This window comes from Siniperca chuatsi, linkage group LG2 (assembly GCF_020085105.1).
Source record: "Siniperca chuatsi isolate FFG_IHB_CAS linkage group LG2, ASM2008510v1, whole genome shotgun sequence".
Taxonomy (NCBI): domain Eukaryota; kingdom Metazoa; phylum Chordata; class Actinopteri; order Centrarchiformes; family Sinipercidae; genus Siniperca; species Siniperca chuatsi.
This window is the reverse complement of record NC_058043.1, coordinates 16,038,889-16,063,722: the sequence shown is the minus strand read 5'-3', so window position 1 is coordinate 16,063,722 and position 24,834 is coordinate 16,038,889. Positions and strand designations below refer to the sequence as shown.

General features: G+C 38.4%; 2 protein-coding genes and 1 long non-coding RNA gene across 5 annotated transcripts in view; 2 read left to right on the top strand and 1 right to left on the bottom strand.

Annotated features, from left to right (window-relative positions):
- The window catches only part of cfap20dc (CFAP20 domain containing), a 37,881-nt gene extending 21,969 nt beyond the window's left edge, over nucleotides 1-15,912 (top strand). For all 3 annotated transcript variants that reach the window (XM_044174373.1, XM_044174390.1, XM_044174382.1), the window contains exons 13-17: nucleotides 536-907; nucleotides 2,665-2,904; nucleotides 8,595-8,656; nucleotides 14,344-14,438; nucleotides 15,306-15,912. In XM_044174373.1, coding sequence (XP_044030308.1) covers nucleotides 536-907; nucleotides 2,665-2,904; nucleotides 8,595-8,656; nucleotides 14,344-14,438; nucleotides 15,306-15,418 — 882 coding nt within the window. In that variant the 3' untranslated portion in view covers nucleotides 15,419-15,912. The remainder of the gene's footprint in view (nucleotides 1-535; nucleotides 908-2,664; nucleotides 2,905-8,594; nucleotides 8,657-14,343; nucleotides 14,439-15,305) is intronic.
- On the bottom strand, nucleotides 5,228-13,931 carry LOC122865667. The gene is made up of 2 exons (XR_006375519.1): nucleotides 9,328-13,931; nucleotides 5,228-5,749 (listed from the first exon to the last, which is right to left on the bottom strand). It is a non-coding gene; the product is annotated as an uncharacterized LOC122865667 (long non-coding RNA).
- Nucleotides 15,913-16,850: 938 nt separating the features above from the next.
- On the top strand, nucleotides 16,851-21,107 carry LOC122866738 (sortilin-like). Its single transcript, XM_044176778.1, has 4 exons — nucleotides 16,851-17,081; nucleotides 18,223-18,329; nucleotides 18,427-18,538; nucleotides 18,667-21,107. Exons 1-4 carry the CDS (start codon nucleotides 17,067-17,069, stop codon nucleotides 18,679-18,681), a joined length of 249 nt encoding a protein of 82 aa, XP_044032713.1. The 5' UTR covers nucleotides 16,851-17,066; the 3' UTR covers nucleotides 18,682-21,107.
- The last annotated feature ends 3,727 nt before the right edge of the window (nucleotides 21,108-24,834 follow it).

The window sequence follows — 24,834 nt, the reverse complement described above, 5'->3', positions numbered from 1 at the left end:
GTGAATCCAGCTGCCGTCCTCAGTAACGGAGCAAGTTACAAACTTTTCAGAATCACGTATGTTTCAAGCCTACAGGGATGAGTGTTTGATATTCAACACTTTGATTTTTAGTGGAGTATTCCTTCTAATGTTGAAAAGAGCCATTTACTATGTCTGTATGTGCAGTGTGTTATGTAACCTGATTGGTAGGTGACGAATGTTGGACTACATCACTGAATGTTAACTTTGAATCTGAAGGTGGGAAAGATTAGCTGACTTTAAGAGAATGCCATTAGCCTTTTTAAATGTAAGGTTAATTTAAGCTAAGCCACCAACACCTGGTCAATCCCAATGACTGTTTGCCATCTCATTATCATGTTTCATTGAGCACACATCAATCTAAAGGTCATAACACAACATTGAAGTTGTTGAGCTAACATTGGAAACATTAGAAACAGTCTACAATACTCTTATGTCATTACTAATCCTTTTTACAGTGTGTTTTACAATCATTTTAAATCAGTATTTGTCCAATTAATCCTTGTATTTCTTTCAGGATAAGAGCTACACCACGTTCCAGCATCACAGAACTAGTGTTGAGTCCAGCCCTGGTACTCCCAGATCTCCCAATCCAACTTTGGATGTTCAAGTCCATCCTGAATCTCATAACATGGACCAAACAACACCAAAAGTCCAGTCCAGTCCAGCTACCACCAGTATGCAGTTTCCATCCAGTGGGAGAACTGAAACAGCTGGGATTGTCCCCACACGCTGCCTCTCACCCAGTGCGACACACTGCAAACAGGAACACAAGTGTGGCCCACGTGGATCAGAGGTAGTGAACCAGGTTGTGAATGGGAACAGCAGTGTATCACTTTCTAGGAGACTCCTGCAAGAAGTCAAATTGGATGATTCCACACAGCACAAGGTACTGCTTATATCTACAATTTTAACACCAGGCTTCATCCAGAGTGCTCTGGCTCTATATAAGGTTTTTGTGACATAGAGACAAGCGTAACATTTTTTTTATTATTTTGAAGTTCCACCTCATAATTAACTGACTGCCTGTTGATTGGCCATCACCCCTAATTATTGTGATATTCCCATGTGTGATGCTACATTGTATTGCCACAAAAAACATTGCCAATTTGGATAACCTCTCACTATGTCAACACTCACAAAGCAAACATGCTCATTATAAATCACACAGATGTCACACTTATCCACAAAAAGAAGCTTGACATCCCAGCAAACACCTCCTATATTTGTAATGACAAGCTGAGTTTATTCATTTTTTATTTTGATTTTAAGATTTACGTCATTGTTGAGGAAAAGAGCAAGAGCAAGAGCAAGCGAACTTCTTAGAGTTGGCATATGTATTAGACAAGGATGTTCATGTCACAAGAACTTTGCCTTACTGATTACTCTATGTTTTATGTCCTGGTGAAAAGATATACAATTTTTAAACTAAAAACATTTAGAAAATGTTGATATTTGAAAGGGTGTGCTCGTAGTCCTAAAATCAAGGAGAATTAACTCTACAGAGCTTTAAGCTTCAGCACATATTTTCGTTTTATGGACAACAAATTTACTCCGCTCTCAAGAATCCCTGTAGGCAACTGTTTCCACCAAAAAAGCTTTGATAAATCCAGTGTACACTCTCTGCCAGGCACTAATCAGAGAGACAATGTTATTGAGTAGCTGGTGAAAAAAGTTGATCATCTAGCAGGCTCGACCAAAGATCCAGATATTTTTGTCAAGAGTTAGTGGAGATCACAACAGAATAAAGAAATGTCTTTATGTTTTTCTTCCCTCCAGTCGATAGGCTGGGCTAAATGAATAATAATTTACAGTTAAAATTATATTCATCTTTAGTTGGGATGTGCAGAGTGGGTTTTGGAGGCCTTGTGGCAAATGTGCAGCTCATTAAAAAGCTCTGATGGTATTCTGTCTAGCTGTCTCTCTTTGCCCATAGTAATGTCGGGTCACTGCTGATTTTGACCGTTAAGGAGGACTTATGAAAAGGTTTGTAATGCTGTGCAGAGAAGGATCAGACTATGGTCTGTTACAAATTGAGGTTGGCCGCTGCTCCAGTTGAAAAGATCCAGGATCAGAGGATAGTCAACTGGAGCGATCACAAGGCCTGAAGGGAGATCTGTCACTTGGCTGTTGCTTTCTGCTTTTACACAATTCACTGCTGAGACATATCCCAGCATCCTTTATCAGTGCAGCTCCTGACTGTCAATTTATGCCAACTCCAGCATGCCGCATGCAGTGGAGGCTTTGACTGAAAGGTTGTCAGAGAAATATGACAAGGAGTTTGTTTCCCTCCCTGCAGCCCTGGTTTATTGACTGCCATTGATTCAACATCAGGGCAACACCAGGCTTCCTAGCATTTTGTCACAAATCAAGTTAACATAGTAGTCTTTTAGATCAATAGATTCACTCTCAAAAGACATTTCCTCAGAGGGTCAAAACAATGAATTATGTCCAGCACTGCCTTGTGCTCTGTCTGGAACTACTGTCTGCTGTTTTAAGATTCACACTGCTTTGTTGGTTTCACAAAACATTGTATCAAATTTGTGGATTGAGTGTGTATTTTTCACTGTGACTAAGTGCAAGGCATTGTCATTTTGGATTGCTTCCAGCTAAGTAATTTCTGTTTTATGGGTGATTGTTTTAAAGGAAGAAGAAGACAACACAATGAAGCCTGTTGATTCCAGCGATTACAACGTACGCCTGCTTAGCAGTCTACTAATGCATGGGGATGATGATGAGGAGCTTCGAATGCTGGCAAGTCTAAAAAGAGAGCAGGAGGAAGATGAACGCAGAGCCTCAGGCCTCAGTGCATCTCAGATCCACCAGTGTAATGTCAGCATCAGCATGAGCAGCGACGACACCTCTACCTGGACCCACATCTCCATGGTCTGTACTGTCATACTCTGCTACTCTTGATCTTTTATTGTTGATTCTTCACTAGCAAGCAACACTCTCGTGCAGCTCATCTACTATTTACAACCATTAGTAGGTTGTCCCTCTTTCTATCTCCCATCTGGAATAATTTTTTTGACCCTGGTTGATCCTCACCCTTGCTAATTTCCATTTCAAGCCCCCAACTTATGCCACCATGAAGTGCTAATGCACCTCTTTCTCCAGCGTGTTTTCTGCATTACAAAAGATTATGGAGATAGAAACACGTTAATTGGCCTCTTACAGCTTTTAAAAGGACACTGGCATAATATCCACGCTTTCCCCAGTGACTAAAATTATTTAGGTCATTTGAAATTATCCCCAGAAGTCTTTTTAGAATTCAAAGATAGTATAGTTTGCTCTTGGCTATTGAAGGTCATTTAGATCTATGGTCCATTAACATAAGCAGAGAACACTGCCCTGCCTAGTCCTACTGGGTCCACTGTAGGATCCCCAGTGAACACAATCATTACAGATGCTTGAGTTATAGGCCTGTTACCAATTCCATACATGCCGGTATCCATTAATATACTGAGATTCAAACAGAACACAATGAATGTATTACCACAGGGATTATCATCTCATGGTTCCTTTTTGAGGACACAGTGATGTGGTTACTAGTAAAAAACATGTATCTTCAGGACTTGCAGTAGGCACAGTTTTCCACAGGGACACGATGAGATCTACATTTGACTTGATCAAAGTGATGTTTTGAGAATCAGCTGCAGTGCATTACAATTCTAAATACATATGGCAACAGCACCACCATCAGCATATTGAGAAAATGCTTGCCAATAAAGAGAGGAAGAGAGATAAAGAAAGCCATAAAAGTGTTTTTTCAAGCACAAATATAGTTTTGGGAATATTGTAACAAATAAAACTTCAAAAAGGACATCATATGTGTCTGTGAAAGATAAAAACAATTGATGGTTTTGGGACCTAGGAAGAGAATAGTCACTGTCTGGGGCCAGAACTCCTCCACTAGAACTGACAAGACATTTCTTGTCCCTGGATGCTGTGATTCGTGTGGCCCTGCTGTTCCTATCTATACTGTTGCCATCTATGCAGTTGCTGCTTCTGTCTCTGCTGCTGAAGCTCTTGTACCAGCCCAGACGTAATTTCACCCCTAGGCTTTTTTTATGCTATGCTTCGGTTACTAGGTTGAACACAAAAGACCTTTGAGATTGTGTGAATCTAGATTTTAGACACCTCACTATGTGGTTCTGTATGGGATGAGTATAATGTCATATTTCCAAACTGAAATACAAAGCTTTGAAAGGTTGAAACTTTTCGAAACGTTTTCAGAGTTTCAAATTTGTCACTGTTCTCCCAGTGGATTAGTTTGCTTTCCGGGTTTGAAACCTTGTAAATGGTGATCTGAAAGCTGGTGTGCATTTGTTGTGAAAAATGTTTTTAAATGTTGAAACTTGAGTTTCTAAAGGCTGAATCTTTATTTTGAAACTTTTGTGAATGTACATTTTCACTCGTATTGCAGACTGTTCTTTCAGAGCTGAGTTTACAACACCCACTTTACAGAGATCTGCCCACACAGTTGCAAGCTTGCGAGTCACATGATTTCTAGCAGCGTTGTCTCACAGCTCTGGTCTGAAACTCAACCTATTGTTTGCTCTCTGTTGAAGAACAGTCCAAACACATGTCGTATCTATGTATTTAGTTTGGTGAGATTGACAGACTACTCTGCCAATGACTGACACGCACAGGTTCGCTGTGCTGTCTGGCTGTCCCAGAGCAGTGCCTGTGGCAGGCACTAGTTAACTGGTTATCTACTGCAGATTATATTCGACGTCCATGCCTCCAGGATGTTTCAAAGTTTCACACCAGAGCTGTGAGACAACGCTGCCAGAAGTCACGTGACTTGCAAGCTTGCAACTGTGTGGGCAGATCTCTGTAAAGTGGGTATTGTAAACTTAGCTCTGAAAGAACAGTGTGCAATACGAGTGCAAATGTACATTCGCAGAAGTTTCAAAATAAAGATTCAGCCTTTGGAAACTCAAGTTTCAACATTTCAAAAAAAAATTCCCATTGCGCAATTCCCATTGCGCACCAGTTTTCAGATCACCATTTACAATGTTTCAAACCTGGAAAACAGACTAATACACTGGGAGAACAGTGACAAATTTGAAACTCCGGAAATTTTTGGAGAAACGCTGTAAAAAGAGAGCTGCAGTTGTGAAGAATGAAAACTCAAATACAAAATGTTTGCAGAGATTTTAAAATTTTTTTCAGCCTATCAAAACATTATGAAAGCCTTCAAAACTTAGTTTCAGTCTCACAGAACCTTTTTATTAGATTTCAAGCTTTCACACACAGAGTTTCAACCTTTGGAAGCCCCCCCCCCAAGTAGAAATATGACAGTCATCTCTTACTTCTTGAGGGCTCATGACTGTAGTAAGAGCTACAGATGTCAGAATCAGAGTTTTTTTTTAACTGTGAAAAAGCACTGTGAAGGTGTTATAATCTACAGAGATTCTGGACCCAAAAGCAAGACTCGAAGACAGAGTTAAAGTGGTCAGTCCTTTGTTTATAGCACGAACAAGTTGAAAGAGTAACTAGGTGTGTGGAAGGAAGCTCTGTGAAGCGAGGATGATTCCCAGGCTGATGCAGACAGTCCGTGAGCACAGGTAGACTGGGCGAGGACGGCTGGCTGGAGTGTAGCTGGTGAGATCAGATAGGCAGCGCGACAACAGCTGGCTGAAGTGGAGCAAGGTGAACCCGTGGTGAGAAGCTTCTGAAGAGCCGGTGAATAGATCGGAAGCAGGTGTCGGTTTGAGGAGTGAACCTGAACACAAGGACTCAGAGGATTAGTCGAGGGATCTGGAAACATGCAGGAAAACTTTCTACAATACAAGATCAGAAACCACACCATTGTACCACTAGTATAAACTGGTGCGAAGAGCCAGGTAGATATACTGCATGGTCTTGATAGAGAGGTGGATAGAGAACAGGTGAGTAGCAGGTGTGTCAGATTCTGAGTGGAGGTTCACGCCCCGCCAGCACACACATACACAGACAAACACAGGAGGGCAACCGACAGGGGACAAACAGACAACAGAGACACTAGGAGTGGTACAGCTGTACCATGACAGAGGGACTCAATCCAATCTCAAAATGTTTTAACAATTTTACTAAATGAAATAACAGAATATATGATAGCACCTTAAAAATTAGAGTAGATAATTGTCAGATTTAGTTTTCCATATAAAGACGATGCTTCTGTCAGTCAGTGTTTGTGCCAAAAGCTCTCGCAGTAGATCATTACAGTATATCTTTTTCTTTCCAACAGCAAGAGCAAGAAGAAGAAAACCAGGAATATTATCTATTTCTTTATTCTAAATGTTTTACACAGAGCATGATTGGCAGCAATAAGGGTAAATGTATTAGAAAAATATGAATCTGGTACTCACCCTTTTTTTCCAAGTTAGGTTGACCATAAGTTCCCAAAATGGGTGGTAAATATAATATGGAATTAATTATGAGTATTTCTCCTAGCACATACAGTCAGAGCAACATAGTCAAAGATTTTAAGAAAATGTAAGTAATTGTACAGTGAAACAACTCTCTACATATAACAATTCATGTCCTTTATTTGAACACTGGCATTGAGCCAGGTTTCTGTGAGGTCTGTCTGGTGTAGTTTCACTTAATAACAAAAGTCCAATTTTGGAAGCAAGCTCCTTACATTTAGCTTAGTCCAAGATATTTCTTAAAATCAAGGGAGTGTTGTTAATATTAGATGTGTTAAGAGGGGGAAATAGTATTAAGAGGAAGTGATAGGTCTGATTCACTAATGTACTGCTCAGCCTGCAATGCTGCCAGGGCAGTTGCACAATGGGGGGTGAACAATAGGAAATAGCATATACAGAAGCCATCATCAGCCATCACCTGGAAACTGTCTTGATAAATAAGGCAGTAAGATGGATGTTAAAAATAAATTATCTGACACTAGCACTGTTTTGTTGAACATCATTGCCAAACATGTCTGTGCAGCCCAGAAATGCTGTGCAGCATATTTATAACCATATGTTTTGAACCAAAGGTTTCTGCTGAGTTTTATGTCTCCATAACAGAGGGCAGACAAGCTCTTTTAGGTTTTCTGATTGGTGTAGCGTCATTTGACCCAGCATGCAGGATAACAGATGATGCACATACTTGGCCATACTTGGTGTGTAGCGACCTCTTAGCCACTGTACAGCAGGTAGTCTTTCAGGCAAGTCATCACACTGACTCTGCAGCTACAGGCAGCCAGTGCAGCTGTGTTCACTCTGACCACATTTTGCTGTTGGATTAAGAGGTGATGTCTGTTCAAAGTAAGTAATGTACTTCTGTTGGCAGCAGATGTACTTCTAATTATTTTAGACCTAAGCGTTCCCTTTGATTCTGTACTTCATGTAAGTTTAAATGATGATGAGGCACTGGGTTCAATATTACAGATAAAGTACAGAAATGGTTCTGCTCCTACCTCCCCAAAAGAATATTCGCCATCACCTTACAGGTAACTCATCATCATCAGACCACATTACCTGCAGAATTCTACAGGGTACAATTTTAGGTACCGTCTTATTTTTAGCAGAGGATTAAATACAGAAGGCACTGGAGCACACAGATAGCTAAAATTTACTTTAGCAGTACAAGGACTACAGCTTCAACATGACTGCTTCTTCATCAACGTCATGTAATGTAATAGCCTTTAAGCAGGCACTAGACTTAAATAGCCTCCTGAGGCTATAATACGGTCTGGAGAGTAATGGAGATTGAGAGGGTAATGTACTTGTGTTTCTTACAGATGAATATTACTATATATTGAAAGTGAAACCATTCTTATCTTCTACCTCAGTTAAAAGTCTCTTATACTCACAGCTCACAAAGAATGTAGCTGTTAGTGTTTTAAAAGGCCCCAATCACAAATACAACCCAGCTCCAATCCTTTGTTACCCTTCAACGGTTAGAGTACATCTACATTTCTGAACAGATTATACGATTTTACAGCTCCCTTGATCTTGGTTTGGTCACCCTTCATTTTTCACCCATGTTTTCTGCATCTTGCACTCTCCTTTTTTCTTTTGTGTTTTTCTCTTCTCTGCCAGAAAGGCTGTGATTTTTCATACTTGACTTATCGGCCAGTTAGCATGGCACACAACATAGAAGAGGGGTTTTTGTCTTGAACTGAACAGGCTGCATGCGGATTTCCATAAACCCAAGCTTTAAGCTCAATTTGTGGTTGTGCTAAGGTTTTTGTGAAAAATGCGAAAGTCTAGCTTGGGCTTGATATGGTGATGTTGTTACTGCTTGCCTGTAGATTTCAATGAGGCAATGTATGTGATATTGGGCAACTGAGGTGATGTTCTGGATTGTGGTCTCTCCACAAAAGTCATGCTGCTCCTCACCCTGCATTTAAACCTGAGTGATGCTTGAGAAATTATAAAGTGGCATGATGACACAGTTAACTTCTCTGGCTAAGCTGCAGTAGATTTATTCATAGATAAGCATAGAAAGAAATAGAATGTACATTTTCATATGTCTCTGTAATAATAAGTAAGAATTTTTGGAAACATTTTGTAAGGACTTGAGTATTTGGTGACATTTTTAACACAACCTTTGACTTTTTCCTTATATTGCTGATCCAGCCAGCTAATCAGGGTCACCACTATCAGAAGGAAATGAACCCCCTCCTGCAATCGAACCCCAGGTATGCAAGCACGTGTCACACACATTTGTAACAAAACTTTGCTGAGCTCCAAATTTGTAAATTTATAATAAAATATATACTACAAGACAAGGTCAACAGTCTAAGAATAGAAACAAAACTCTTGTGTAGTGATACCACACATTTGCATGTGTTTTGCACACTCTTATGTACTGTGCAAGATGGTCAGGCTATGAATAGACTTGTTTTCTTTAAAAAAAACTGACATGCTGTTTCCAAAAACCTAACCTCTTTTTGAGAGATAATAGTTGAGAAAATTGCAAGCCACACTGATGTACTTCATATATTGCCTGAAAAAAAATGGCCTTATGTAGCCGGTATTTGTATTTGGCTGCATGCACATGGAACTCACCCTGAAATTCATAATCAGATGGTAACCAGTGACTGCAGAATTAAGGCTAAATGTCAACTGTCAGATAGATATGCAGACTGGGGCTTATCTCGCTCATGGATCAGTATAAATAAATTGAGAGTGTGCCAGGTACTGTAGTTTTCTTCTCCCTTAACTGCTGTTGTCATTTTCACAAGTACAGATTATTTCTCACTTATTATTGTGCTTGTCAGGCAATTTCTATCTACCAGACAATGAATGGTAAGCATAAAGTTTTTGGTCCTTAAAAATCAATCAGCAAATCAGCATGGGTTAGACTCACCATTTAGCACTGACTTTCAGCAGCCATACAAGGAAAAATCCTCAGTAGTTTATAATGCCAAGCAGCCACAAGACATGTCCCACCTTGTTTTACCTGCGTACAGGTGAAAAGCAGAGTGAAACAGAAACAGAAAACATATTGATGAATGGGCTTATATAACTGGAGGAGGTAGAATAACTTATAACTGCTATTTTAAATATTTGGGAAAGTGGATCCGATTTCAACTTCAGGCATATACAATGCAGTATTATGTAGCCCAGAAAACCTAGGAAACCACCAAATGAACTAGAGGTTGACAAAGTGAAATGAGAGAAAGTGAGTACATTAAAAAGGTCAGTTACAACACTTCATCTGAAAATATCCTCGTGTGTTGAACATTACAGATCGTTGTTATGTAGCAGTGAAAGAGAATCTGAGAGTGGATTTTTTTTTTCCTTTTAAAGGAAGTTAAATGGGCTTTGTAGTTTTCAAGGCAAGATGAAATAAAATTATGTACAGTTTTTTGTAATGTTCCTGAGAGGGAAAATAGCTCAGAGTTAAGGCTCTTGGAGGCAGGTTTAATATGTTAAATCAGAGGACGAGGGAGAAGAAACACTTCAATACTATCATTAATAATACAATATCACACATTTACATTGAGAGCATAGTACAGTATATAGTGCAATCTGAATTCTGGGCAGTATCTGAAGCTGGCTTGCAAGCACTACATATCCATCTCAAGACCCGACCATTGCAGTATATGGATCGATCCCCTGGTTCCCCCTCAGAGGCTTCTGGAGACCCTGCATCACCCCACTGCCCGCTGATGCAGAGCCCCATCTCTGCACATCTCCATCTCTTTGTGGGTGTACACACAACCATTCGGCATGTTACAAAACAAGACAAAGGGATTGCATCATAGTTCTGCTACTCAAATTATGCAACCACCTCCTCTCTAACACTTTTGATTTATTGATGAAAAGCAAGATAGGCTGGTGTGGACATCTGTATTGACATATTTCACCAGGTGTTATTGTGGTTTAAAAAAGTGAAATTTATTATAATCTAAATTAATCTGATCAACAGTGGGGACACGCAGGAACAATCTTTGCTTTTTTGTGGGTCATATTTCAGTGCTAACATGTTCTGGGGCTGTTTACATATTGAGCGAGGTTATGCTGTTTGGTTAAATGTCCACTGAAATTAATATTACTATTGACAGTCACCTCAAACATACTCCCCGTCTTGTCTCACACAGCACTACAGCATCCGCAGCTGTACTTACTGAAATTAGACTTCGAAGCAAGCCTTGATTTACATATTGAAGAGCAGCTGCACAGGATTTGTCATTGTTTTCTGCTCCTTTTCTTTTAGGCATTGCATTCTGAGACACCCTTACAGTGAATTCTATCATGGTGTTTTTTGAGTATCCTGGCATCACTGCAAGGCTTCCTCGCTGTTGAGAGCTACAGTTTTCTTGACAGCTAAAATGCTCCTGTTGCTGTGCTTGATGTTGGCAGGGCTTTTCTAGCATTTTTAACATGTTCCTTTGCGTGTGATACTTGTGACTGCCTTTGGCTGGCATTCTAAATGTGAAACCACAAATTAGGCTATCAGAGAGACCATGAGTAGCAATTCAATTGTTTTACAATAAACACAACTGTGAAATTCAGTACAATTGCCAGTATGTCAGACAAACAGAGTTGCTTTGATACTGTTTCATTGGGAGATATTTGGAAAGCTTTATTTCAATATACTTCACCGCTGTGCAAAAACAGTAGACTTGAAAAACAGCTCAAATGAAATCAAACTAATTTATTCTCTTTATCACAGGTTCTTTAGGAAAGAATTTAATCACTCTAGCCAAGTCCCTTTGAACAATTTGAAGTCCAATTTGTGGCTCTGTAGCAGAGGCCTTTGTCCTTGAAAATTGCCTCCATTAACATTTGTACGATGCTCCTGCCTATCACACAGTCAAAGGGGTGTTATGCAGTAAATGCCTTTGTTAGAAAGAAAAATCAGAGCTTCAGTAGGGATAGTGTGCCTGATCGCTTTAAAGGCATATGGTCTTATATTTTCACAGGGATGAATTTCATCTATGGTAACCATAGTGCTTAAACATGTACATATAAGCTTATTTCAACTATGATTCTACTGAAAGCTGTGCATTTCACCTTACTATTTCATATAGGTGTTACGATATTGTTTATTTGACATACTATTAAACAGTTCTTTAAGGTAGCATTGGCATCTTTGGTATTTTTACTTCACTGGTGCAGTTAGTTCCAGATACCATATCACTAAAGGTAGATGTACTGTACCTACGTTATTACAGTATTTACTGTAATAATGACAAGGAATATTCATTGGCACCCATTAAAACCAACATCCTGCTAAGTCTACAACAGTAAAGTTAATTAGATAAAATACTAGAATTGTAAATGTTTTGAACGTAGCCTGCTGAAAGTATTAACATGTCAAGAATTTGTCAATTGTGCATGTGCTTACCAAACATTTTATATTGCAGTTAGTGATGTATTTTGTTTTCAGAGAGAGTGACATTATCAATCATTGCAGTTCTTGATGGTGAGACAGACCAAGCCGAGAGCATTTGCATTGCCTGCTGTTAGTTGAATATTGCACAGAAGACGATAATAGTTCCTCATTAAACATGCTATGATGTGCTCTTATGAGATGTTATGTCCTGAGGCAAAAGATGTAAATGGATGATTGCAACTATGCAACTGATGTATAGCCTAAAATGATTATGAATTGTGTTTAACAAATTAATCTTGCGGTGCTTCCAAGTAATAATTCATCTTGTGGCATTTTTTCTCTTCCTCTAATCTGTTGCGCCATACTAAAAGAGCAGTGTTTGACTTTACTGGAAAATGATTGATGTATAGTTATAATAATAATAAGCTCTATTTATACAGCACCTTTCATAAAAAACACGCAGCCTCAAGTGCTTTACATTTAAAAAGGAATAAAAACAGGATAAGGTGCTTAGTGTTGCAGAGAAAGCAAGCCATTTGAAAGATCAAAGAAAGACATTTAAAGGCATAAAAGGTCATTTAAAAACAGCATGTGGGACTCCCATATGAAGCATGCACATGATAAGAAGTGGTGCTAGAAAAAGGCTAGGTTAAAGAGATGTTTTTAAGTGCTGTTGAAAATTTTCAACAGAGCTTGCCTCTCTAATATCTTTGGGTAGGGTTGGGAGCATAGCTGAAAAAAGCTGCATCTCCAATTTTCTTTTTGGTGGAGTTTTGAGTAACTAAAAAAACAGCAGTAGAGGATCTAAGAGCTCGTGAAGGAACATAAAACAACAGGGAATCTGTGATGTAGGCTGGTCCTAAGCCGTTGAGAGCTTTGTACACAAGTAGAAGGACTTTCAAATCAATTCTAGAAGCTACAGGGAGCCAGTGCAGTGTAGCTAAGACTGGAGTGATGTGCTCTCTCTTCTTTGTTTTTGTTAGCAGTCTAGCAGCAGAGTTCTGAATAAGTTGCAGCCTCTTAATGGACTTTTTAGGAAGTAAGAAGTGCATTGCAGTAGTCTAGTGAAAGCGTGAAATAATAAATTTTTCAGCATCTTGCTGGGTCAGGAATGGCCATACCTTGGCGATGTTTCTGAGATGAAAGAATGCCACCTTGGTCGCTTTGTTTACATAAAACTTAAGTCAGAGTCTAAAATTACACCCAGATTTGTTACTTCTGGTTTGATCCAGAGAGTCAGATTACCAAGTGTTTTAAGCAGCTCATCCCTTTTGGATTTGGGGCCAACTAATAGAATTAATGTCTTATCCTCATTAGTTTAAAGTGGCAATCTTCGAAGACTTTCATTTAAATAAATGTCTGTTAAGTCACTATCTATCGCCAAATGAGGTAACACAATGGTGATTGAGCCTATGGCCCACTGATGACGGTATTGCGATATTTATATATTTGCAGTATTACGAACTGGGTGTCGGTTTGATATGGGCCTATAATTGCTTAGAAATCCACAGTCTAGAATATGCTTCGTTTTGCAAGCTTCAAGGCAAACTCCAGTTTCTGTGGATATGTTAATATTTTCAGGACAGAGTTTGAGATACTATTGAAAACCCTCCTAAAGAGCGGAGAAGGGACCGGGTGGAGACAGCAGGACGACGGTTTGCTCAGAGTAACAATCTTATAAAGTTCTGAGGTTGAGATGCTGGTGAATTTGCTCATGGTTGCCTGCCTTTCACGAGGTGGAACACAGGCACCGGCGGCAGTTTTAGCAATACCAGCTCTGATGGTTGTGATTTTATTGCTAAAGAAAGTTGTAAATTTCTCACATCTAGAGGCAGAGGCTTGTCTGAGAAGGTCAGGGGCGAGGGCAGGATTTAACAGTCTGTCAATAGTAGAAAACAATATTCTAGTTAGAGTTATTTTTGTTTTCTGTAATGATCTTAGAAAAGTAATCCCTTCTGGCAATGTGTACAGTATTATCATAGGTAACTATGTATTCTTTGTAAATACTACGGTGGACTTCCAGTCCTTTTGTAGCCTGTGTACTTCTCAGACTGGGAATATAAACTGCACGTGGGAGAAGTTTGCCTTCAGGGCTTTCTGACAGAAAGGCTTTCTGCCTTTCTTTTTTCCTAAACCTAACCAAGTAGTTTTGGTGCCTAAACCTAACCAAGTATTAAGGCTTTCTGGCAGAAAGCCCTGGGGGCAAACTTCTCCCATGTGCAGATAGAAGGAAGTCCTGCTTACACAGACAAGGTTAAGACCCTACTCTGGGCCAGATGTGGACACTTGGAACTCACAGCTTGAGTCAGAATCTAATAAATGATCCTTCAGGTAAAACTGTGAGGCGGAGAGGCTAAGTGTAAAGGAGAAGTGGCGCAAGGACGATGGAAGTTTAGTTGGGATTCTGGGAGCACATGATAATGGGACTTCATTGTTAAAATGTCATACAGAGGCAATTTGATGTGCAGGGTACAGTAGTAGGATGGTGAGTGAAATGGCATGTGTTGTCATGACTGTGTGCCTTTATGGTCTTCTCTCCAGGGAGTGGATGGATGTGCTCAGCCCTCCTATTATGCCTCCCAGCCAGCGGAGAAGGTCAGGCAACACATGGAACTATCGGGAAAATCTAATCGAAGGTACGGTAACCTCAAATTTGGTCCCTTTGCCCCCAGACATCCTTTTATGTCCTTTTAATGCCAGGTACACAACAAACAATACAACGCTTTAACATTAACCACACTAATTGCACAAATGCATAGAACTAATGGAAACATTCACTGGTGTCAAAGCTTAGAAAAATGTTAAGCTTCCACCAAAGACTGCACTCGGCATGGTGGGAGAGCATGTGAAACTGTATCTAATTAAGGGTAAGAACCCATGAGAGTTGAGCGCTCTGTCCTCCACATAACTCCATAGGTCAAGAGAGACAGGCTCATTACAGGTCTGTACCCCCTAGACACATCCACAAGGTTAATTGATGAAACCTTTTCAGTTTACAACATAATTTTTAAACCTTTTTACACAATGTGTCTTATAATTAGTTTTCATTATTGTCGTTGAAGTTCTGATAAGATAAAATGTTCCTCCTGAAGCATCCCATAACCTTTTTTAGCATTTAACTGCCTGTCAGTTTAACAGCTAAATTCTCATGCTTTAAAGTAGTGGGGATTACAGGGAATCTCTTTACAGCTTCATAATGTGGTACAGGGTCTAGGTGTCTTAGGTCTTGATTGATGAGAGAAAAAATGGCAGCGGCAAAAAAAATTTAAATCCACCTGAGTCTGAAGGTCACCTCACACTTCTCATTTCATTCCAGTAGCAGCTGATACAGGAAGCCCTTATTCATATTTGGCTTGGCTATTCTACTGTACATAAAGAAAAAATACAATATACATTTTACATTTATACTTTTTTTTTATCTGTGCAAACTGAATTGATTTGAATTACTGTTGCACTGTTATCTATGTATGTTTTTGCAGAGTGATTTTCTTGCATTATTACAGGAGGGGATGAGACGGCGAATGAAAACGAGGACGAGTATTTGAATCTGCTCTACGATCCTTGTCTGAACTGCTATTTCGATCCAAAGACGGGGAAGTACTATGAACTAGCTTGAATCAAAGCTCAAGAGAATCAAAATTAATAAATCAGAAGTCACTTACAGTGGATAAATGGCTTCAGGATTTTTTTTAGGCCTAGCTTATTGATCAGCAATGAATACCCCATTCACAAAACCCTTTCCATGTTGCTGCTTTTGTTTTTGAGAGACTACGCTTTGTGTCTCCATAAGTAGTGTCATATTAGTGTGTAAAGGAGATAAATCAGATACATGTTTTTTGCAAGGAATTCAGTTGTTGCCCATTCAGTAGCACATCTGATGGTAGAGAGAGTCTTTTCAGAAGTCTTGGCTAGCAAATGAATATGTAAGCCTTTTGAAAGAACATCCTGGAGCTTCTTTTTACGAAGATTTCTGACATTTAAATTTTGCCTGGATTAGTATTGCAGTATAGGTCATTTTGTTTTTTATTTATCATCATTTGTGTAAAAAAGTAATTGAAGATCTGTTGATGTGTGTATATATTGTTTGGAATTAAATTTGAATTGAAATGACTGCTGATATCATGTGTGGATTTTAATTAAAGTCTCCTGGTGAGGCTGGTTGGACAGAGCGGCACTTGCCCGTATTTTATAGCCCAACAAGCCAAAACAATAAAAGAAGATGACTGATTTTGAATGCATTTGAAATGTTGGATATCCCACAATTACAATTGTCCCATGTTGTAATAATTGTATTCTCAGATGAACCTGTAACTAGAATTTTTAGGAACAGACGGGGGAGCTCATGGGGCTGGCAGGTCTTTTCATCAGTCTCGCCAAAACACTGATCACACCTGATGAGCGGCTGATACAAGATTGATTCATCATTTTCAGCCCGAGATGAATTGTTGCTTCACAATGACAGGAAAAAAATGAAACAAAAGAAAGGGAAAAATAACATTGATTTATCTAATTGTGATTCTCAGTAGTTTTAATCAGACAATACCCCAACTGGATCAGTGACTGAGCATCCAGTTGGCCCGGTCAGCACACTTGGGCCCAGGTCAGAGGGCAATGCGTTGGTCAAATACTGAAATGTGGAGTGTGTACACAATTACACTTTATGAACTGTCAGAGAAATTGGTTCATAATTTCATAATCAAGTTTATATGCAGTATTCAACAAACAATAGCTCAAGCAACAAATATTGTGTCCCATAATCTTGGACACAGAACTCAACAATTTAGACACAAAATTAAACATTTGAATGTGGCACCAAAAAGTGGTTCTAGAAATTGTGCCTTGACTGTAGAAATGTAGCTATGGGGGATCATCTATTGAAATGTGCTCCTTTCCTGAAAAATAGTCGAACATGAGGCTTTTTATCGTTATGTTGCCACTTGAGAGTGTATTTTTAAATTTAAAATTTTTTGAATGTGCCGCATTAGAGGGCCATGTGACACACAAGCAGAAGTCACATGACGTTTCCTGTAAGGAGGCGTGGAAATGTTGCTTTTCGCAAAAGGTGAGAGCAACTAGGAAGTAAACAAACCATGGCGTGTTGACCCAGCGCTGTTAGAGTCCGACTGACAACTGTTTTATTAAATCATTTAAGTTTCCCCACCAATTTGGGGCTTAATTCTAATCAAATAGGCTATAATGTACTGAGCTTTATTGTTCATTGTATGATGAAAGTTGGTTAACCAGGCTCTACAAAGTTCACAAGGATGTCAGCACAACAGGTAATTTATATTTGTAAACACATGGCAAGCAGGCACTTGCCATGTGTTCACTTAATAATCAATATTAAAAGCAATAAAAGCACCACATTTACTTCAGTGGGGAAAACATGTTACAACATTTCCGCACTACATACACGATCGTCTTTTCATTGCGCACTACTCGCTATTTTACAAATCTATCTGTCATCAGTCTATCTGGAATCATTCAGGTTGCCAAGGTCACCTCACTTTCAGGGTAATAATGCTAATAACTAAGTTGACTAACATGTAAATTCAGGAAGTAGGCTACTGTAAGCTACTAGTGTAGCTGACTTTGGGTTCAGGCGTCTGTGCGTCATGTCTGTGCGCAGACTGCATGCTTGATGAATTACTGGGAAGCAACTATTCTGGCATTGAATGATACCTTTCAGCTGCAGAACCCATTGTAATTTAGCATCTTAAGATAAAGTAAGATAAAGTATCATAAGGGATTGACAGGCCAAACAATAAGTAGTGGAGATTCTGCTTCTTAACTCATAACTTCATGCTCATAACTTAGAATACTTTCCCCCTACTTATAGACAAATTTGGACCGATTTGGCTTCTTTAAAGGACAAAATTGGACAGTGTTATGTTTCTTATATGTCGTCAAATAATATTTCTTAATCAAAGACAAAATAATGTCAATTTGTTACAAGTGTGGTGATAAAACCTGTGTCTACAGTCATATCTCATCACAGTTTCATTGTTTTTCATATCTGACACCTCCTCATCCGTGTGATTAATTGTTCCTGTTGGATTTTTACTTTTTTGGCAGTGCTCCATGTGAATCCTAATCATCACTACAAAGACTAATGTTCTCACTCTACTCCTAACATTACCTATGATCTTATGCATAGCTCTGACTTTGAAGATATGGGCTTGTGATCAGTTATTGTCAAAAATGCATCAGTTTTCCTGCTTGGTCAGTGATTCACACCCCTGCTGTTGAGCTTTTTTTTTTGGTTGTACACCAGTGTGATCCATAACCAAACGCTGTTCATCTGTCATATCTCCTGCCCATCTTTTTATCTGAGCCACACATCATGAATTGAGCTGTTAGGTTTATGGGCTCTTTAACTACCCCACTGTTGGATCTTATTGGATTCATTTGTCTTTTTAGGCCGGGTTAAGGCTTCACCCTGGGATTATTGCATCGGTGATCTTCGTCTCTCTGGCAGCAGTCGTTGCTGCTGTATTGATCATCCGAAAATACTGCTTCCCAGTCAAGTAAGCAAACTTTATTAATGAGCCTTAACGAGATCATTTAAAATTCTTAGTGCAGTAAAAACACATCGCCTAAGTCTACCACATCACTTTATTTCAGTGAGGCGACATACAGATACTCGGTTCTGAGGCGGATGGAGGATCAGAGTTCAGCAGTGACAGAGGAGGATGGCGACAGGGGGCCCTGCACAGTGGAAGAGGAGTCAGACGAGGTCAGTGCTGTCTGGCTTCCCTGATTGTAGCTTTCACTGTCATCCGTCCCACCGTACAAGTTGACACAGCTGTAACCTTCCTCATCACATCACATGTCATTTGTATCTTCCTTTTTTCCTTGTGACAGGATCTTTTGGAATAAATCTCAGACCGGGATGCTGCTGCGCATGACTGAAAAAGAGCTTATTGTGGATGAATTGTGTGGTTCATTATCGAGTAATGTTTTCTGATTATTTGTGTGATTTATTTATTATTCATTTGGTCCACACATAGACTGTGTATATATATATATATATATATACATACATACATACATACATACATATATATATATATATATATATATATATATATATATATATATATATATATATATATATATATATATATTTATATGTGTTTATGGGTCCACACAACATCAGAAAACGAAAACAGTAAAGATTTCCTACAGCCCATGGTGACGTCATCAAATGTATTGTTTTGTTCAAACAACAGTCCAAACCCCAAAAATATTTAATTTAATATAATTTAATATAAGGAAAATCAACAATTGATCACATTTGAGAAGCTGGAACCCTCAAATGTTTGATTTTTTTGTTTGAACAATAACCTAAACGATTGATCAAAAATCAAAATAGTTGCAGATTAAGTTTCTGTTGATTGACTAATCGATTAATTGCTGAGTTACAGTTGTGTGTATGTGTATTCATCATCTGGCTTGAATTCTTGTCAGAGTGTTATTTCTTGATGCCTAATGTAAAGTATTGAGCTTAATCTGTATTATCAATGACACTGATGGGTTAACCAGATCTTTTAAAGCAACACTTCACCAATTTTAAACACCAAGGTACAAAGCCTGTGAAAACAGTTGTATCATTTCTTCTGTTGCTGTGGAGGAGCCTCTTAAGGCAAAATAACCCTGATGTAGCCGTGATATAAACCTTTTACATTTTCAGTTGCAGTTACTCACCGAAATCTCTCTAAACAGAGTATTCTTGTCTTCTTACTGTCCAGCTGTCGAAATCCAGATGTGAGAACAGAGGAGGTGATAAAAATGTTTATATGTTGTGCTCACAGCAAGAAGCTTAAAGAGCAGGGGTAAGTAATTAAGGACTTTCTTTGCCCTGGGTTTCACCTCTAAGGCTACATACAAGCTACCTCTTGACCCCTCTGATAGTTGGAGGTTGTACCTGCAGGCACTACTCAGGGCTGAAAAAATACTGAGAACTCCTCTGAATGTTTAAATCCATTTAATATGTGTTTTTCCACAGTCAGTATTCTCCTAAAAAGATGCTACAATTGAATATGACAAGGACTTTCTTACTTTGTTTATCAGACTACCATTCATTTGGAAAACATGATATGACCCATTTCACATTTCATAATAATTTGTTGTTTTCTAGATTGATGTAAATATTCAAAATGCCGGGAATAGCATTCACATACCTTTTACTTGAAGAATCTCTTCAAGACTTTTTCTGCCTACCCCACTTCTGAAACCAAAACTACGCCCTTGATCAAATTAATTCTGGCTATGTGAAAAGGAGGCTAGAGCTGCTGATCCCACTGAGAATCAACACTCCACTGCTCAGATGTTTCATGTTTTCACTGGTCGTATGAAATGCTCTGTCAATTAATTTGAGGATAAAAATGTATGATTAATTCTGGCATGATAAAATGCCCAGAATCTAGTTAAATAACAAATGAATATGTAAACAATCTGCTATTGGGGCATTAACACACAAGATTAAATAATGGAGAGATCTGAAAAAAACCTGTGGAAACAAATAAAGTAGTTGCCATGTAATAATGTAACAGCAGAAAAATAATAATTTGCATAAATGTGGTTAAACATACTTCAAATTTAATCAAGATGTAACAAAACATTTTATTGTAGCATTACTGCATTTATTGGCAATTAAGTGGCAATTGTTGCATTCATTCAGTATCTGTCTGAATATGTCAGAGAACGCACTATCAGTATCCAGCAGTCATGAAATAAGCAGTTGCTATAAAGCATCACATGGAAATTTGACATTTCAGATGATTTCAAACACCCTAATTGACTTGCAGCTAAAAATAGTCACAATAAGTGCAGCTATATACCAGTTGGCCAGTTCCCTTTGAAATATAGTTCCCTTTTCATGCTAACATTAACCCACTTAAAATAAATTTGCTGTAGAGTTCAGAGTCCACTGACTCTTTAATGGACTTCTAGGCTGAGTGATTGCATGGTATCTTTTGACAGCTACATTTGCCACGAGTGAACATTATTATGTGAACATCAGTGTCATAGGATGCTTAAACTGATTTATCATCAATCAGAAATCATTTCACTGTGGTTTCTCTTCATTTGTATGATCAACAAATATAGCAATGGAATCAATCTGTTGTCACCAGTCAGCCTATATGAGTGTTATGAGTTCAAGTATTATTGCAACATCTAATGATTTACTGATGATGGTCTGAATGATGTTAATAATGACTACTGTGTATCACTATATTCTGGTGTATATTTGAGAAATATGTATGTTAGCTATTAAATATATTCATCCTGTGGACTGTGAACTCATGACCTGCATAATTCACTCTTTCTGGCTCTTATCTGAAGAGTGTCTCTGCTTTATTAGAAAGGAATTATGTTATTGTTTGTACTACTCACTTCCTAATGTTGCCCATTTAAAACAAGCTGTGTTTCATTATTCCTGCTAAAGTGGACAGGCATATTGTTTACCAAAAAGAAACAAAACATGGATATTTTATTCCTAGTGTTATATGGTCTGAATGCACAATGTTCCCTCAGGTCAGTAAAAAGTAGAACACATAGTCCCCCTGCTGGTTCTCTTTAGTATTACACCATGTTAGGAATTTGAAGACCTCATGAGTTAGTATGCTGTAAACATCTGCTGTTATAATGTAAATCCCTTCATATGTAACACTAACAGCCTAAACACAGAACGTAATATACAGTATGTCATTACGGTAACAAACTGGACAGTCAGTGTCAGGGGCCACAGAGACAAATAAACTAGAAGACCACTAAAAAATGTAGCCACTGACAAGGTTCAGATAAAGACGGGGAAAGATTCAGCTCAGACACGAAAAACAAAAAATACGGCAACCTAAATCACCTCTAGTGTGTCTTTTTAATGCATTTTAACATTTCATTACAAGAGTTTTCAGGTGTCCCATAGGAAAACTTTTAATGGCATTTACTGTATCTAAGCAACATCTAATGTTAATGCACACACTTACTGTAAATATTCAACATGCTTTCAAGTTTTGTCCTTTAATTCTTTCAGTGTTCTTAATTTAATATAGTCAAATCTGGATTACCTACAGGGCAAAGCCAGTCTCGTAGAGGAGCCCTGTGTCAAAATCTACTTTTAATATTTCAGTTTGTTTTGTGCTCATACTCTTCAATAAAGTTGCATTTATTCAACTTCATGTGATATACAAATTGACAAATTAAAGGAAAACCCAGAATAAAGGTGGAGAAACATAACAAATCCAGATGCTTAAAAGGGTCACTGAATGGTTTGTTGAGTGCGAAAATGAATCATACAGTATACTATGGCCTTTGCAATCACTACATAATAACCCAGCTGGACACCTATAGGAAATAATGGAGCCACATGTCAGACAGCGTTCTCCAGCACCATCATCAAAACACCAAATGAGGGGATATCTTTTAGAAGGATGGTGTTCATCCCTCCAGTAGAGTTCAGAGGATTGTAGACATTTTGTACTGGTTTTTCCTGTAATTTGTCATCTGTATATGTGTGGTTCATTTGTCAGAATATGGCCACGCAGTAGCTTTAATTCCTTAGTCATTCCTTAGTCATTCCTAGTCAACTGTTCTGTTGTCCTGTTTTATGATCATGACACAGTAACTTTAATAACATCAGTTCATTACTGCCTGTAGCGAAATGCTGTTTTTGTTTGGACCCCTCCAGGCAGGTGAAAGCTCAGGCTCAGTTGCTGTTCAAGGATCAGCAGGGTAGATGCTTACTGACACGAGGGCTTGACCACTGCTTTTCTTAATATGGACGTTAATGCCTTATGTCCTGTATAAACACAGGTTAAAAAAAGAAAGAAAGGTAAATTGATTTATCATCTGATTCTATTGCATTTTTAGTTTCTTATCAGATTTTGTGTTTGTGCCTTTTTGTTATTTATTTGTTTTTAGTGAGGTTTTGAGTAAAATCATTTGACTTTTTAGTCTGTAGCATTTTTTTTTTTTGTGCATCAGCAGTTTTATGCAGATAACTCCACACATCATATGGGATTTACTAAAATTTACATACAAATAGAAAACTGATAAATGACACAATGATTCTTTAAACATTTTTTTTTTGTTTACTGAACCAATTTGAAACATGATGCCTTTGGCCTTCTTTTTTTCCCTCCTCTTTGTGTCATTCTCTTCCAGGTTTTAAGTGCTTGTTTGCTCACCAACTACGCACAGTCTTCTGTTTGCAAACCGCATTGTTCACCACAAACAGTATCTGTTACTGGTGGACTCCTTCCCATATTTGACATTGTCAAAAAAAGAAACTTGATCATCTAGTTCACACTGGGTGTGTGTATGTATAATGCCACATCCTGGTTTTTATGTAGCACAAGGAGGAGCAGGGCTGACACTTTACTTATTTATTTATTTTTTGCATATCCGAACGCCTCTCCCAGAAGGCATGGTTGTAGGAATTATCAGGGAGTGTATTCACAGATGAGATGACACCAAAGCACTGCTATATCTACAATATTTCTTGTTGACAGGAAATACTTGAAGTGCATTTCAAGGGTCTCAGCTCTTCTTTTAGGAACAGACAGCCCTCTGATGTATTGCAGATATGAGAAATCGAGGTGAGATTTTTACTTTATTTAAAAAACAGTTCGCTTTGGTCGTATGTCTGCAAATCTTCATCTATCTAGTCTTTGTGGTTGACAGCTGTTCTGCACCTTGCTGCTGTAATTGCTGTCCTCCTAATAACATGGAGAATCTCCATCAATTCATTTGATATACAGGAGAAAGCAATAAATATTCTTGATGAGCTCATTTCTACTTATTACATCTTAAATCCTGAGCTTCCTGCTTTCATTAAGTTTTATTTGCCACATCTTAATAATACTGTCTCCATTCTTTTATTTTAGGCCTTATTTGCATATATCAAATCAAACCGAAATTTAAAACAGTCAAATTCAATGATGGGGGAACTCATCTTTCCAACATCACACAACTTCCACAATAACTGTATGAATGACCATCTTCCTGCAACATCAGCAGTACTTTTCTATCTGCATTTTCAGCTACAACTACACATGAGTCAAAGTGCAGCCTCTCCAGAGTCTGTCCACCCGACCATTTTGCTTTACATATCAGGAGCGGAGCAGCTAATGTTGTCGGACCAAAGATCTGTTTTGATGGTAAAATGTATGTGTTTAATATGGCAGCACCTGAATTAACTAAAGATGAAAATAGTGACTCTGCAGTGAAACTCAACCTTATTGGTATCTCAACAGCATTATGAGTCATGTGCTGAATAATGTGGGACCAGGACTGAACATTGTGGTGGTAAATGGTGAGTAAAATACTCTCTGAAAGCTCCCTGATACACTGAGAAACAGACCTTGTAAAGTACTAGTATACTGTAAGATTTGTTAACTGAACTATGAAACACATACAGTAAATAATTTCAACTGGAAATGCCCTTTCCAGGTGTTGTTAAGTTGTTAATAATGTTTTTTCCCACCTCAGGTGAAAATGGAGTTGTGGAAAAATTTCTTAAAATATCTTAATATGAAAATTGGACGTAAGAGGGTTTTTTTTAATCTTTTCAATCCTGTTTTCAATTTTAGGTTTATTGAAACCTTAAAGTACTGTTGTTTTTCTTTTGAATTATTCTAACAAAAGACCCAGAAGACATGCTGGCATACCTGAAGGAGATAAAACCTGGAATGATTGTTTTGTAACAAAGTAAGTCCAAATCTCAACAGTTTCAACAGCTAAAACGATTTCATTTCACACAATGTGACCCGTTTCTTCTACTCTGTGACAGAATGACAAAGGAAATGAGGGAGGTATTTGCTGGAATGGGAAGCACTTTGATCAAGTCTGTAAAACACAGAGACAGCTGGGTGTTTGCTGGAAGAGCAGGGGGAAAAAACAAAAGCATCTTTGAGAAGGTTTGTGAGCCTGTTTGCTGCTCTTTCATTTGTGTCAGAAAGGACTGTATATTTTAAAATACGCTAAAAGTTTAAAAAAAGCATGATTATTGATGCCAACACAACTGTC

Bases quoted from the DNA above. Each gene is read 5' to 3' on its own strand.
- LOC122866738 (XM_044176778.1), top strand. The intron at 18,330-18,426 runs GTAAGCAAACTT...ACTTTATTTCAG, and splicing joins AAATACTGCTTCCCAGTCAA to TGAGGCGACATACAGATACT.